At 51.4% G+C, this 13,724-nt stretch overlaps 1 protein-coding gene across 2 annotated transcripts; it reads right to left on the reverse strand.

Moving 5' to 3' along the window:
• Window positions 1-5,065: 5,065 nt before the first annotated feature.
• Window positions 5,066-13,619, reverse strand: RSAD1 (radical S-adenosyl methionine domain containing 1). 2 transcript variants are annotated; one of them, XM_086687005.1, is made up of 9 exons: window positions 12,322-13,619; window positions 11,872-11,915; window positions 11,464-11,668; window positions 8,179-8,544; window positions 7,921-7,984; window positions 7,365-7,512; window positions 7,092-7,146; window positions 6,614-6,717; window positions 5,066-6,428 (listed from the first exon to the last, which is right to left on the reverse strand). In XM_086687005.1, exons 1-9 carry the CDS (start codon window positions 12,454-12,456, stop codon window positions 6,311-6,313), a joined length of 1,239 nt encoding a protein of 412 aa, XP_086543131.1. In that variant the 5' UTR covers window positions 12,457-13,619; the 3' UTR covers window positions 5,066-6,310. The 2 variants fall into 2 exon arrangements, with proteins under 2 accessions (XP_086543131.1, XP_086543130.1); XM_086687004.1 differs by having other exon boundaries at window positions 11,782-11,915; window positions 12,322-13,615.
• Window positions 13,620-13,724: the final 105 nt, after the last annotated feature.

Here is a 13,724-nt window from a genome sequence, read left to right on the forward strand (position 1 = left end):
ACCAAAGCAGGAGGCATCACAATCCCAGACTTCAAGCCGTATTACAAAGCTGTAATCATCAAGACAGTATGGTACCGGCACAAGAACAGCCACTCAGATCAATGGAACAGAATAGAGAACCCAGAAATGGATCCACAAACGTATGGCCAACTAATCTTTGACAAAGCAGGAAAGAATATCCAATGGAATAAAGACAGTCTCTTCAGCAAGTGGTGCTGGGAAAACTGGACAGCGACATGCAGAAGAATGAACCTGGACCACTTTCTTACACCATACACAAAAACAAACTCAAAATGGATGAAAGACCTCAATGTAAGACAGGAATCCATCAAAATCCTCGAGGAGAAAGCAGGCAAAAACCTCTTTGATCTTGCCCACAGCAACTTCTTACTCAACACGTCTCTGGAGGCAAGGGAAACAAAAGCAAAAATGAACTACTGGGACCTCATCAAAATAAAAAGCTTCTGCACAGCGAAGGAAATAATCAGCAAAACTAGAAGGCAACCGACAGAATAGGAGAGGATATTTGCAAATGACATATCAGATAAAGGGTCAGTATCTGAAATCTATAAAGAACTTATCAAACTCAACACCCAAAAACAAATAATCCAGTGGAGAAATGGGCAAAAGGCATGAATAGACACTTCTCCAAAGAAGATATCCAGAGGGCTAACTGACACATGAAAAGATACTCAACATCACTCATCATCAGGGAAATACAAATCAAAACCACAATGAGATACCACCTCACACCTGTCAGAATGGCTCACATTAACAACTCAGGCAACAACAGATGTTGGCGAGGATGTGGAGATGCCACCATTGTTGGTGGCAATGCAAGCTGGTGCAGCCACTCTGGAAAACAGTATGGAGGTTCCTCAAAAAACTAAAAATAGAACTACCCTACGACCCAGTAGTTGCACTACTAGGTATTTATCCAAAGGATACAGGTGTGCTGTTTCGAAGGGGCACATGCACCCCCATGTTTATAGCAGCACTATCAACAATAGCCAAAGTATGGAAAGAGCCCAAATGTCCATCGATGGATGAATGGATAAAGAAGATGTGGTATATATATATATATATATATATGATGGAGTATTACTCAGCAATCAAAAAGAATGAAATCTTGACATTTGCAACTACGTGGATGGAACTGGAGGGTATTATGCTACGTGAAATTAGTCAGTCAGAGAAAGACAAAAATCATATGGCTTCACTCATATGAGGACTTTAAGAGACAAAACAGATGAACATAAGGGAAGGGAAACAAAAATAATTTAAAAACAGCTAGGGGGACAAAACAGAAGAGACTCACGGAGAACAAACAGAGGGTTACAGGAGGGGGTGTGGGAGTGGGGATGGGCTAAATGGGGAAGGGGCACTAAGGAATCTACTCCTGAAATCATTGTTGCACTCTATGCTAACTAATTTGGATGCAAATTTTTAAAAATAAAAAAATAAACAAAAAAACAATACACATTTACCTCTCAGATCTGGAGGTGGGGAAGTCCAAGATCAAGGCGCCAGCAGATTCAAGTGTCTGGTGAGGGCCCACTTCCTGGTTTGCAGTCGTCCACCTCCTCTCCAGGTCCTCCGGTGGCGGAAGGAGCAAGAGAGCTCTCTGGGGCCTATTTTATAAAGGCACTAATCCCATTCATGACTCCCGGCCTTGTCACCATCTGAAGGCCCCACCTCCTAATACCATCACCTTGGGGATTAGGTTTCCACTGTATGAATTCCTGGGGTGGGGGTGGAGGGGGGATAACACAAACACTGACTCTACAGCAATCCTATTAAAGTCCTTTTCGGGGCGCCTGGGTGGCTCACTCGGTTAAGCGTCCGACTTTGGCTCAGGTCATGATCTCGCAGTCCCGTGAGTTCGAGCCCCGTGTCGGGCTCTGTGCTGACAGCTCAGAGCCTGGAGCCTGTTTCGGATTCTGTGTCTCCCTCTCTCTCTGACCCTCCTCCATTCATGCTCTGTCTCTCTCTGTCTCAAAAATAAATAAACGTTAAAAAAAATAATAAATAAATAAATAAATAAAATAAAGTCATTTTCTTTGCAGAATGTAGTTCTGTCCTAGGAAGTGGGTGGTCTCACTGTTGGAGACTCCACGGGAGGGAGAAGAGACACCCAGTCTAAGCTGCTTGTCTAAGATAGCCGCTTCAAGCCTGAGGCCGAGAGGCCTGAAAGAGGTCAGAAATCTGCCTAATTTAGGAGGCAGGTTAATCGACCTGGACCCAGGGTAAGTTTAAAACCACAATGTAACAGAAAGTTCTGGATGTCCAGAAGTGTTATGCCAGGTCTGCTACTTACCACTCATACGACCTGAGATTCAAGAATCTCTCTGAATGTCCCCGTATGTAAAATGGAAATTAAAATATCTGCCCCAGGGGTGCCCGGCTGGTCAGTCGGTACAGCATGGGATTCTTGATCTCAGGGTCTCGAGTTCGAGCCCCACAGTGGGCGTAGAGCTTACTTTAAAAAAGATTAAAACAAAACAAAACAAAATAAAATAAAATAAAATAAAATAAAATAAAATAAAATAAAATAAAATAAATTAAAGGGCACCTGGGTGGCTCAGTCGGTCGAGCATCCGACTTCAGCTCAGGTCATGATCTCACGGTCCGTGGGTTCGAGCCCCGCGTCGGGCTCTGTGCTGTCAGCTCAGAGCCTGGAGCCTGCTTCGGATTCTGTGTCTCCCTCTCTCTCTCTTCCCCTCCCCCACTCACGCTCTGTCTCTCTTTATCAAAAAATGAATCAATGTTTAAAAAAATTAAAAATAAATAAAATATAATAATAAAACAAAATAATAAAGTATAAAATAAAGTAAATAAAATAGCTGATCTGCCTATTTCACAGTACCGGGGCGGGGGGGGGGGGGGGGGGGTAGGGCGTGGCTCAGTCTCAGGCTTTAAAACTGTAGAGCTCTTGCACGTGGAAAGTTTGGTGCTTCAAGCTGTAACCACACACTCCCACATATTACATTTCCCCGGCTCCTCACATCGCTTCGTCCCCAAAGTGGCTTGTCCTCCCCTTTGGTGTTCGTGTGCTCCCAGTAAGGGGTGGGTGAGGTGTGTGAAAAGATGACAACTCAAATCTTGATTCGGAGGAGGAGGAGAACCCCTCTGATGGCTGAGCCACGGAAGGCCTGGGCTGCAGAGGGAAGGGCCCCACTCCACTTTGTTCCGTCGAAAAGTACCCGTGTCCCCCCCGCCTTGTTCCTCCTGACTCCAGCCTCTCAGGATGGAAGGCACGAGATGCCAGGGCTTCCCAAACTGGCCTGATCGTTTCAAAAGCAAGCTTCCTGGGCTCCACCTCCCAGAGATTCTGATTCACCTGGTGAGGGTGGGACCAGGCTGAGTCACCGAAGGTGATCTGTGCCACCCCCACCTGGTCCTGGTTCCCATCCAGGCCCTCTGCATGGGCCTCGTGAGGTGCCCCAGCAAGGCAGGGCCCAGACATCTCAGGTGGCAGGAGCCCTGACAGCTGGGAGAAACCCGAGTGCACCCAGGTTATCTGATGGCTCACCTGCTCCGGCCCTGTGTTCACTTCTTGAATATCAAGATCAGGGGAAGGCTCTGGAAGACAGGCTTCCCCCCACCCCTCGCACAGGTCACCCTGCAAGCTGCCCCAGGGCCAGAGGAGGTAGTGAAAAAATATATTCTCCCTTCCTGCTCCCAGCCCTTCAGAACCAAATGCACTGCAGGCTTCCACAGCCTGCTGGCACATCTTTACAGATAACCCGGGGATTTATCTCTTGACACATCTATCAACCGGCCAGTGAGTTCCTCGAGGGCTGGGACAGGTCTCACTCCTCCCTGCGTGCCCTGCACAGGGCCAAGCGCCCCATTAGCGCGTGCTGAATATTTCACGAATAAAGGAGAGGCAGTAACACTAACCATGTTACCACAGGGTCACAGAAGGACTGATATTCACACCCACTGGGCACCCAGGGAATGCACGTGCTCACCTCTGAGGGGTGGAGGGAACCCCAACCTTAGTGCCCCAGCTGGAGGCTGAGCTTCCCCTGCCCGGATCTGCAGCAATAGCTAAATTACTTTTGACATCACAGTACCCTTTGATGTGATAAGGTATGAAAGTTACAGAGCCTCTGTACAGGAAAATGCCCCTTTCTCTCTCTCCCTGTCCCCCACCCCTCTCTGCCTGTCTGTCACAGGCGCACACACACGCACACACACCCTGCATACAATTTCTAGGTGAAGAGTTAAAGCCCTTCAAAAACAGGGAAAGCTGGGACGCCTGGGGGGCTCAGTTAGTTAAGCATCTGACTTCAGCTCAGGTCATGATCTCGTGGTTTGTGGGTTCGAGCCCCATGTCGGGCTCTGTGCTGACAGCTCAGAGCCTGGACCCTGCTTCAGATTCTGTGTCTCCCTCTCTCTCTGCTCCTCCCCCGCTCACACTTTGTGTCTTTTGCTCTCTCTCTCTCTCTCTCAAAAATAAACATTAAAAAGAGAGAGAGAGAGAAAGCTCTTTTTTTTTAATACATGAATGCCAGTTAACGAATGTTGATAAAATGTTAAGAGTCAAAAATGAACATTTTGCATCTCCTACTCTAGTCACTGATTTAGGCAAAGGGTCATTAATGAATGCTAAAATCATTGGGGCAATGATTGTCAGAGAACAGGGCATTCATTTGTCTCAAGGTATCACGCTACTGATAAACTATTAACTTCCAAGGTAGGGGGAAATATACTATGGACAGATTGGACATCTGCCACTTTAATCAAGTGGTCAAAATTAGTATTATCGATAGGGGCCTGACCTGGCATTATGTACCTTGAGCTACCCAATATCTGTATGTATTCTTGCCAAAAATATTTCACCTAAACCCAATCATTAGCAAAGAGATACACTCAGAATGTGGGGCATTCTACAAGACAAGCGGCTTTGATTCTGAAAAACCCAGTGTCATAAAAATAAGCAAAAAGGAAGGGGACTTTAAAAAAAAAAAAGGAGAAGAAGAACGAGGAGACATAACAGCGAAAGGAAAGCATAAAACTTTATTGGAGTCTGTGTTCTCGACCCCCCCCCCCCCCCCACCCCCCGGCCTCCAAAGAGAGTTACAACGTTTTGGAGACATTCGGGAACATTTGAAAATGGACCACACAGTATTGCACGAACATACACTTTCTTAGGTTGGTGATATTGCTGTGGCTATATTGGACAATGTTCTTTTTCTTAGGAGATACAAGCTAAAATGTTTGATGTCTACACCCTTCTTTCAAATGGTGCAGCAAAGAAAAAGAAAGAAAGAAAGAAAGAGCTAGCTAGCTATTCAAAGGTAAAGTAAATGTGGCCAAAATGTAGCAATCGCAAACTCTACAGGGTGAGCACAAAGTCTGGAAACATGGCTATTTTATTTTTTTACAGGTTGAAGATGTCCTTGATGACATTATGAATCCTTCCTCTTTCCAGACTGTACAGGCACCCTGCAACGAAGGCTATGTAGTTTACACTGAACTATCCTTTTAACTTTCCTGTAGGTTTGAAATCTTTTAAAATGGAATGTACAGTGGGGGAAGGAATCTCGGCTCTAGACTAAGCCTCGAGCCCCCAAATCAGGATTCTACTCTCCAGGGAAGGAACCTAGAAAAAGGAGCTGACGAAGGTCAAGGCGGGCTCCCTCCCTGGGCTTGTTGGGCTGTTTAAATAAAACCAGGCAATCGTTTGTGCAGGTAAAAGGCCAGGGGAAAATTACCAGGCTCTGGGTCTTTCCTGAATTCTTTTCCCCTCCCCTTTCCCTGCTTAGCTCCCTGCGACCTTCACACCTTCACTCTCGTGAGAGAAGGGGAGGGGAGGGGAGCCGGGGACGCAGGAGGGTCTGTGTGGCTCTGGGACCCCAGACATAACCCGGTTGCCGAAAGAGAAAGGGTAAGGCTTGCTCTGATCTTTCCCACTGTCCTCAGAGTCCAGCAGGTGGCTGTACTGGATATGGGCACGGGTCCAGCCGCACAGGTCGGGCCCTCTAAGTCCTGCCCTATGTTGGAGGGGCTAGAAGCCTGAGAGCTAGATTTCTCAGAATCTTCTGCCAGCCAGGATTTCCTTTGGAGCCCACTAGTGAGAGGCACTTGCAGAAACCATTACTCCTTCTCTGGCAGCGGAAGGCAAACTCAGTGCCAGTTTGCAAACCAGCAATGTCCTCTCACGCGCCTCATGGTAGCCATACCCCCTGGGGATACCAAGGAAGGGCACTGACTGGAGCTGGGATGGCACCTGCCAGTGGAGAGCGTCAGTCCGGCCCCCAGAGCCCACCTGGCACTGTCCTGGGATCACAGAAACATCTGGTCATCCCCCTTGCCCAGGGGAGGGGGCTCTCTGCAGCCAGGCCTCTTGGAGTCGGGGCAGGAGGGTCAGCAACAGAGAGTCTAGTACAGCCAGACCCTCCCAGGAACACCGAAGACCCCTGGAAAACCAAGAAGCCTGGATGTGACTGCCTCAGTTTACCAACTTCAATCTTTACCATCCACCGGTACGAACCCCCCAGCCCCCACAGGCCCCTCCTCATGGGTCTTTTGCGTTTTTCCTGGGGCTGTGGATCTGTACTCAGGGCTCCCGGGGACTCCTGACACCCCCCCCCCCCCAACACACCCGTGATCCAGCAGCAACAGGCCCTGTACCAGCAAGGCCTTCACCTCCGGGCTTGATCCAAACACGTCCCATAGGCTCAGCTGGGATGCAAAACGCTGCCAGTGCTGGGAAACCGGAAGGGTGAGAGGGACAGGGACCGCAGGGTGGGTGGCTGGCTAGTCTGGGCACACGTCTGGGGGTGTGGTGAAGGGCAAGGGAGGGTCCCGTCCGCACAGGGGTCTCTGCAACGGACTCACGCACACCTAGAGCTGGGGTGGGGGTGGGGGTGCCTGCAGCCCTCGTCCAGGGTTCTCACCACTGCCCCACACTGCCCACCGCTTCTGCCCATCAGGGCTCGGCTGGGCCAAGGCCAACCTCCAGCTGCCAGCCCCAGAGGAACAGATGTGCGTATGTGTGTCTATGTGTGAGTACAGAAGAGACAGTGATTCCAAAAGACCCAGGAGAAGGAAGTGATGTGCCACAGCCCCCCAACCCTTACCTGGTGAGTGATCCCCACGTCTGTACGTAGCCCCATGGCCAAAACTTCCTCTAGCCTGGGAGAAAAACCATCAAGGTGTCTTGGAGAGGAGACCTGGCCGCACCCCCATTCTTCAAACCCTATGCTGGGATGTGTGTATGGGGGCTCGTGAGGCCATGCAGGACGGGGAGGGAGGGGGCAAGGCAAGGCAGGAAATTAAGTTGTGCTGGTAGGGATGGCTCTGGGGGTGCAGGCAAAGCCGGGGTGAACAGCCCTGTGCTCTCAGATGCTCACAGCTCCAGCTCGCCCAAGGGAACGCGCTTCCGGGTGCCGTGGCCAAACAGCGTCACCTCTTTCATCCAGTTGTCGGGCTCCAGGGTCTGGATCCGAGCCTCCCGGGTGTTGCCCCCGGCCCCCTGGGGCACAAATCGCCCGTGGGCCCCTGACGACATCAGCAACCTTTAGTGGCAGCTTAATGCTGTGTGTGCTCGCCAGACGTTAACTCGGTGGCTCTCAAAATGCGGTCCCTGGACAATTAGCCTCTAATATGCTGGAAACGTAAATTCTTGGGCCCTACCCCAACCCACCCTGCTCCACCAAACTCTGGATGCGGGGCTCAGCAATCCGAGTTTTAATTCTGATACACACTAACGAGTGAGCACTACAGTGCCACAGCCACGATTTCAAGCATCTCAAAATACATATTCATTAGCTCTACAAAGTATTATTTTTTGCTGCACTTCACATATAAAGAAACAGAGGCTTTGAGAGGTTAATAAGTGGCCCGAGATCACACAGCCGTGACATTCTGCTCCTGAGTCATCCCTTCTATGGTTCTCGGGGGACTCACCGGGCCCAACGCCAAGGTACTGACCGCACTGCCAGTAAGTCCAATTGTGGGTACTAAGCGCCCCCTGTGGGGAAGGAGGGAATAGCCCGCTCAGCGAGAAGAAGGTGGGCCCGCATCTGCTCAGGTAAGGGGCACCTGGCTAGAATGTCCCCTGTCTCAGGCCTCGAGAGCACCCGGCAGCAACCTCCCACCCCACAATTCTCCACTCCCGGCTTAGGCTGCCCATCCCCCAACTTCAGCCAGCAGCCCAAGACTCACATTGCGGGCGAAGTTGGAGACCTCATACTGGCGGAAGCCTGCCTCCCGGAGCAACGCCCGTCCCTCCTGATACATCTCAGCAGCCACCTCGGGGTCAGGGGCGGGAAGGGTGCCCCGCTGCACCTGGGTGAAGAGTGCGGTGCCCCGCTCCAGGGTCAGCTGGTAGAGGGAGATGTGGTCGTCACAGTAGCCCAGCAGTTCCTGCAGCTGCCGGAGCCACGGCCCCGACTTCTGTGCCGGAAGCCCCAACATCAGGTCCACAGATACACGTCCGGGAAAGAGACGTCGGGCCTCTGCCAGTGTCTGAAGCGCATCGCTGGCCGAGTGTGTCCGCCCCAGCAGCTGGAGCTCCTTGTCATCTAGGGACTGAGGAGAGAGGGCCAGGTATAACACGGAGGCCAGCTCAGAGGCAGACGGGAACAGGTGACCGACCTTACTGTGGACAGATACACGGGACACAGCAGGGAGCCGCAAGCCAAGGGTACCACGGGCTCCGCCTCACTATGGTTCGCTATGTGCAAAGCATTTTTAAGTACTATCTAATGCATCCTTCTAATCCTCCAACATTAGCTCCATTCTACAGATAAGAAAACGGAGGTTCAGATGTGTTACATAACTTGCTCAAGGCCATACAATGGCAAAGTCAGACCTGGAATTTAGGACTGTCTGACTCCAAAGGCAAGAGTGTTTTTGTTTATTTATCTATTTATATTATTTTAAAAGTTTTTTTTATAAATGTATTTTATTTTGAAAGAGAGAGATCCAGAGGGTGGGCGGGGGAGGAGCAGAGAGAGAGGCAGAGGGAGAATCCTAAGCGGGCTCCGTGCTGTCAGCGCAGAGCCCCGTGTGGGGTTCAATCTCACGAACCCAACATGACATCATGACCTGAGCCGAAATCAAGAGTTGGGACGCTTAACCGACGGAGCCGCCCAGGTGCCCCCGAGAGTATTTTTAAATTTTACTTTTATTTAATTTTTTAATTTTTTTTTAACGTTTATTTATTTTTGAGACAGAGAGAGACAGAGCATGAACAGGGGAGGCGCAGAGAGAGAGGGAGACACAGAATCTGAAACAGGCTCCAGGCTCCGAGCTGTCAGCACAGAGCCCGACGCGGGGCTCGAACTCACGGACCGTGAGATCATGACCTGAGCCGAAGTCGGACGCTTAACCGACCAAGCCACCCAGGCGCCCCTTAAATTTTACTTTTAAAGATACTTCAAACTTACAGACCGTTTGAAAGCCAAGTACAATAAACACCTTCATTTAGATTCACCGAAAAACATTTCACCACATCTGCTTTGTCTCTAAATATACGTGTATGTGATTACAATGCTGAGCCACTTGACGGTAAGTTATAGACCAGCACCGACCAAAAGAATTTTCTGGGATGACAGAAGTGTTCTCTGTGTGCACTGTCCAATGCTGTAGACACTAACCACATGTGGCTACTTAATTTCAAGTTAGTTACATTTAAATAATCACATTCCAAGTGTTTACTGACATGTGGTCAGTGGCTACTGTATTATTGGTCACTGCAGATATAGAACGTTTTAGGAGAATATGGTAGCCGCTGACCACATGCTAGAGGGCACTTGCGATGTGGTTGCTTAAATGTAATTAACTTAAACGTTATCCCTCAGTATCCCTAAATACTTAAGTGTGCATTTCCTAAGAACAAGGACATTCTCTTACATAACCACAATCCAATTACAGAGTCCAGGAAATGTAACATTGACACAATGCCATTATCTAATACACAGTCAGAGTCAAACTTGTCCCCATAATATCTATTGGAGTAATTTCTTCTCCCCAGCCAAATCCAGGATCCAACTGGGTCACACATTACATTCAGCCCTCGTTGTCTCTTTCGTCTCTTAGGCTAGCTACACCGCCTTTGTCTTTCGGGCCGTGACGTTTCTGATGGATACCGACTGGTTGTTTTTAAAATGTCTCTTAATAAATTCTAGAGACCTGTCGTACGACACTGTGCATATAGTTACCAACACGGATCTGTCCACTAAAAAATATGTTAAGAGGGTAAACGGATCTCAGGGTATCTGTTCTTACCACACACACATTGTTTTTTAAGTTTATTTAGTTATTTCAGTAATCTCTACACTCAAGGTGGGGCCTGAACTCACAACCCCGAGACCAAGAGTTGCACGCTCCACCGACTGAGGCAGCCAGGCACCCCCAAAAAGTCTTTAAAAAAGTTTTTTTTTATGTTTATTCATTTTTGAAAGACAGAGAGAGCGCACAAGCAGGGGTGGGGCAGCGAGAGAAGGGGACACAGAATCTGAAGCAGGCTCCAGGCTCTGAGCTGTCAGCACAGAGCCCAGACACGGGACTCGAAGTCACAAACCGTGAGATCATGACCTGAGCCGAAGTCAGATGCTCAACTGACTGAGCCACCCAGGCGCCCCCCCCCCCCCCCAACCAAAAGTCTTTTAATTTAGATTTTCGTGATGGTTCCTCACAAGTAGATTTAAGATATACATCTGGGGCCAGAATATCTCAGAAATGATGTGTCTCTTTTGGTATATCCCATCGGGACAAAGCCCGAACCCCAAACTGTATGGTTAAGTGGCAGATGTATTAGAAGGATGGACAATACTGGATATGGAAGTACCAGGAGTCAACCGGAAAAGAATATGTTTCTCCCCTACCTAAAAACCTTCAACAAGTCCCTTATCACCACCAGGCAAAACCCCAAACTCCCTTGTGTGATGCTCAAGGCTTTGGGGCCCTATCTTGCAGCCTTGCCTCCAGCCTCTCCAATGGCAAGTGACTCACAGCTCTCCAGAACATACAAGGCTCTCCCATTCCTGTGTCTTTTCCTCTCACACCCTCTCTCCTGTGGAACTCCTCCTCCTCAAAGATCACCTCCTCCAGGAAGGTTTCCAGGATTTCATCAGACTGAGACACCCTTCAGGCTGTACTCTGAAAGCTTTTTGCTGAGACTCCCTTTACTGGCAGCCTTTACCATGGTGCAGTGATCTGATGACCCTTCTGCCTCCTCCTAGGTCTCCAATCATGTAACAAAAAATTTTTCTGAGCGTCTGCTATGTGCCACGCACTATGGTGGGTGCTTGGAATACTGTGATTAAAAAAAAAAAAAAAAAAGGTAGGCATGATCCCTGCCTCATGGAGCTTGTGGTCTAGCACAGCAGCAGACATGTCTCCTGGGCCCTGGCACCCAGAGAAGCCCAGTTAATGAATGTGACCAGAGGAGGGACCGCACGGAGGGTCCGGGTGCCCTGGGATGCGGTGGGTAAGATGGGTTACCTGGAGACCAATGGACAACCTGTTGATCCCTGCTGCCCCAAAAGCTGCCAGCCTAGAGCCTGGGGCCGAAGTGGGGTTGGCCTCCAATGTGACTTCGGAGTCTGCAGGCAGGTGGGCTGCCTGGTCCACCGCCTCCAGGACAGCAGCCACAGTGTTGGGACTGGCCAGACTGGGGGTGCCCCCACCAAAGAACACAGAGTCCACCCTGGGGAGAGAAGATGGAGGAGATGAGACTTGGGGGGAGCCCTCCGGGACGTCTGCACCGGTCCTAGCCGCTCGCCCAATTTCCAAGACCCCGCCTACAGCCCCAGCACCCACCGCCGCACGCCGCTGAGCCCCAGCAGCGTCTGCGCCTCAGTCACCAGACAGCTCCGCATGGCAGCCTCCTCCACGCCGCGGGGGACGTACTTGTTGAAATTGCAGTAGCTGCAGCGCTTCTCGCAGTACGGCCACTGGGGGCAGGGGTGGAAGGGTCGGACGAGGTGTGACCCCAGCGGCTCCAGCCACTTGCAGGGTTCCGTCGCACGCATCCCCACCCCAAGGTCGTCAACAGCGGCTCAGCCATCTAAGCCACACAACTCCCCAAGGAAGGTGGGATGGGGAATATTATGCCCCCTTCGTTAGGAGAAAACGGGCTCAGCGGGAAATCACTCGGTCAAGGTCACCGAACTGGTGAGCGCACCAAGAGACTTCAGGTCTCCGGACCGGGACATTTCCTTGCCAGGGCACCGCGTCCCGTCCCAGGCCTCGCCTGGGGGCGGGGAGGGACAGCAGGTGGCTTCACGGCGTGACCAGCCGCCACGTGGACCCAGCCCCGCCGCCGCCGCGCCCCGCGAGCCCCGCCCCCGCCCCACTCACGTGCACGTAAAGCGCCGCGCGCGAGCTCGGGGGCGCAGGACTCGGGGATCCCTTGGCGCCCTCCGCGTGGCGGCGCCTCTGGGCCATTTTGGTCGCCGCCGCCCAGCCGCGGGCCCGGGCCCCGGGGAGTGCCATGGCGCCCGCTACGGCGGGGAGCGGCCTGGTGCGCGCAGAGATCGGCAGACACGCTCCCGGGACGCACGGGAGTGCGCAGAGCCGCGCCAGCCGGGTCGCCCGGGCCGCCCCGGCAGGAGGAAGAGGGACTGCGTGACCGCGCGCCGCGTCCCCGGACGGGCTGGGAGGGCCCCGGGCCTCGCCTCTGCGGCGCCACCTGCTGGGCCCGGACGCGCTCACCGCGCCCGCCCGTCTGTCCTTTCCCGGAGAGGGTTGTGGGCTGAGTCGCTTCGCCTGCCTTTTGGCCCCCTGTCCGAGGGCGAGTTCCCCGCCCCATGCAGGAGCTCTTGGTCCGTTCAGTCCTTCACATTGTATGTGCCTGACTCAAAGCTGGGGACTGGGGACATCTAGATACATAAGATCAGGTCGCAGTACAGGTGCGACAGGAGAGAGACAAACCAACAAGAGACACAGCAGGCAATAGATACTAACTCAAAACCTGCTGGATATCAGGGCAGTGTCCTCTGTGCTGTGTGGCTGGTCTGTTGCAGGGGCCGTGGAGTCAGTGGGGAAGGAGAGGGCACCTTGGGCTGGATGTTGAAGGAGCAGAGATTCCCAAGGACAATTAGCTTGGCCAGCAGAGTAAGGTGTCATCTCCTGGATCAGGCCCGCCTGGGCACCTGCTGGGAGGAAAGTCAGACGGTGTCCTTGGGAGGGACGGGGTGCAGGTGAAGGGCTGGGAAAGCAGGCATCTGAAGAACTCTTTGATAAAGTGGAAAGATCACGGGCTTTGGAGCCAGATATCTGGGTTCTAATTCCAGCTGTGTGGCCTTGGGTAAGACTCTGAACTTCTCCGAGTTTGTTTCACCGTTTGTGAAATGGGGCAAGTGCCTATTTGGGAGGGTTGGTGGGGAAATTCCAAGAGAAAATACATATGAAAGCACCTAGCCTAGGGCTGGGCACCCAGAGCACGCTAAACTTAAGTTCTTTTTCTGAAAAGTAAAGAGGACACCTCTGCTGCAGGGAGGTAGGTATTCAAAACAGCAGGAAAGTTTCCGCCTCTGTGAACTGGAAAGTGATGTGCCTTTTGGAACACAGCTGTTTTTATTTCTTGGGTCAAGCTACAGCGGCTTGAACTGGCCCAGCCCCTCAAGGAAGCCCCAGCTTCATCTTTTTTTTTTTGAAATCAAAATTGGGTTGGTTTTGGGGGGGGGGGGGCGGGGAACACAGGATGTGGGATGATCCCTAAAGTGTATGGAGTTTCTTTTTAAGGTGATGAAAATGTTTAA

The sequence above is a fragment of the Puma concolor genome, chromosome E1 (assembly GCF_028749965.1).
Source record: "Puma concolor isolate L17-30 chromosome E1, mPumCon1.1.hap2, whole genome shotgun sequence".
In the NCBI taxonomy this organism is placed as follows: Eukaryota; Metazoa; Chordata; class Mammalia; order Carnivora; family Felidae; genus Puma; species Puma concolor.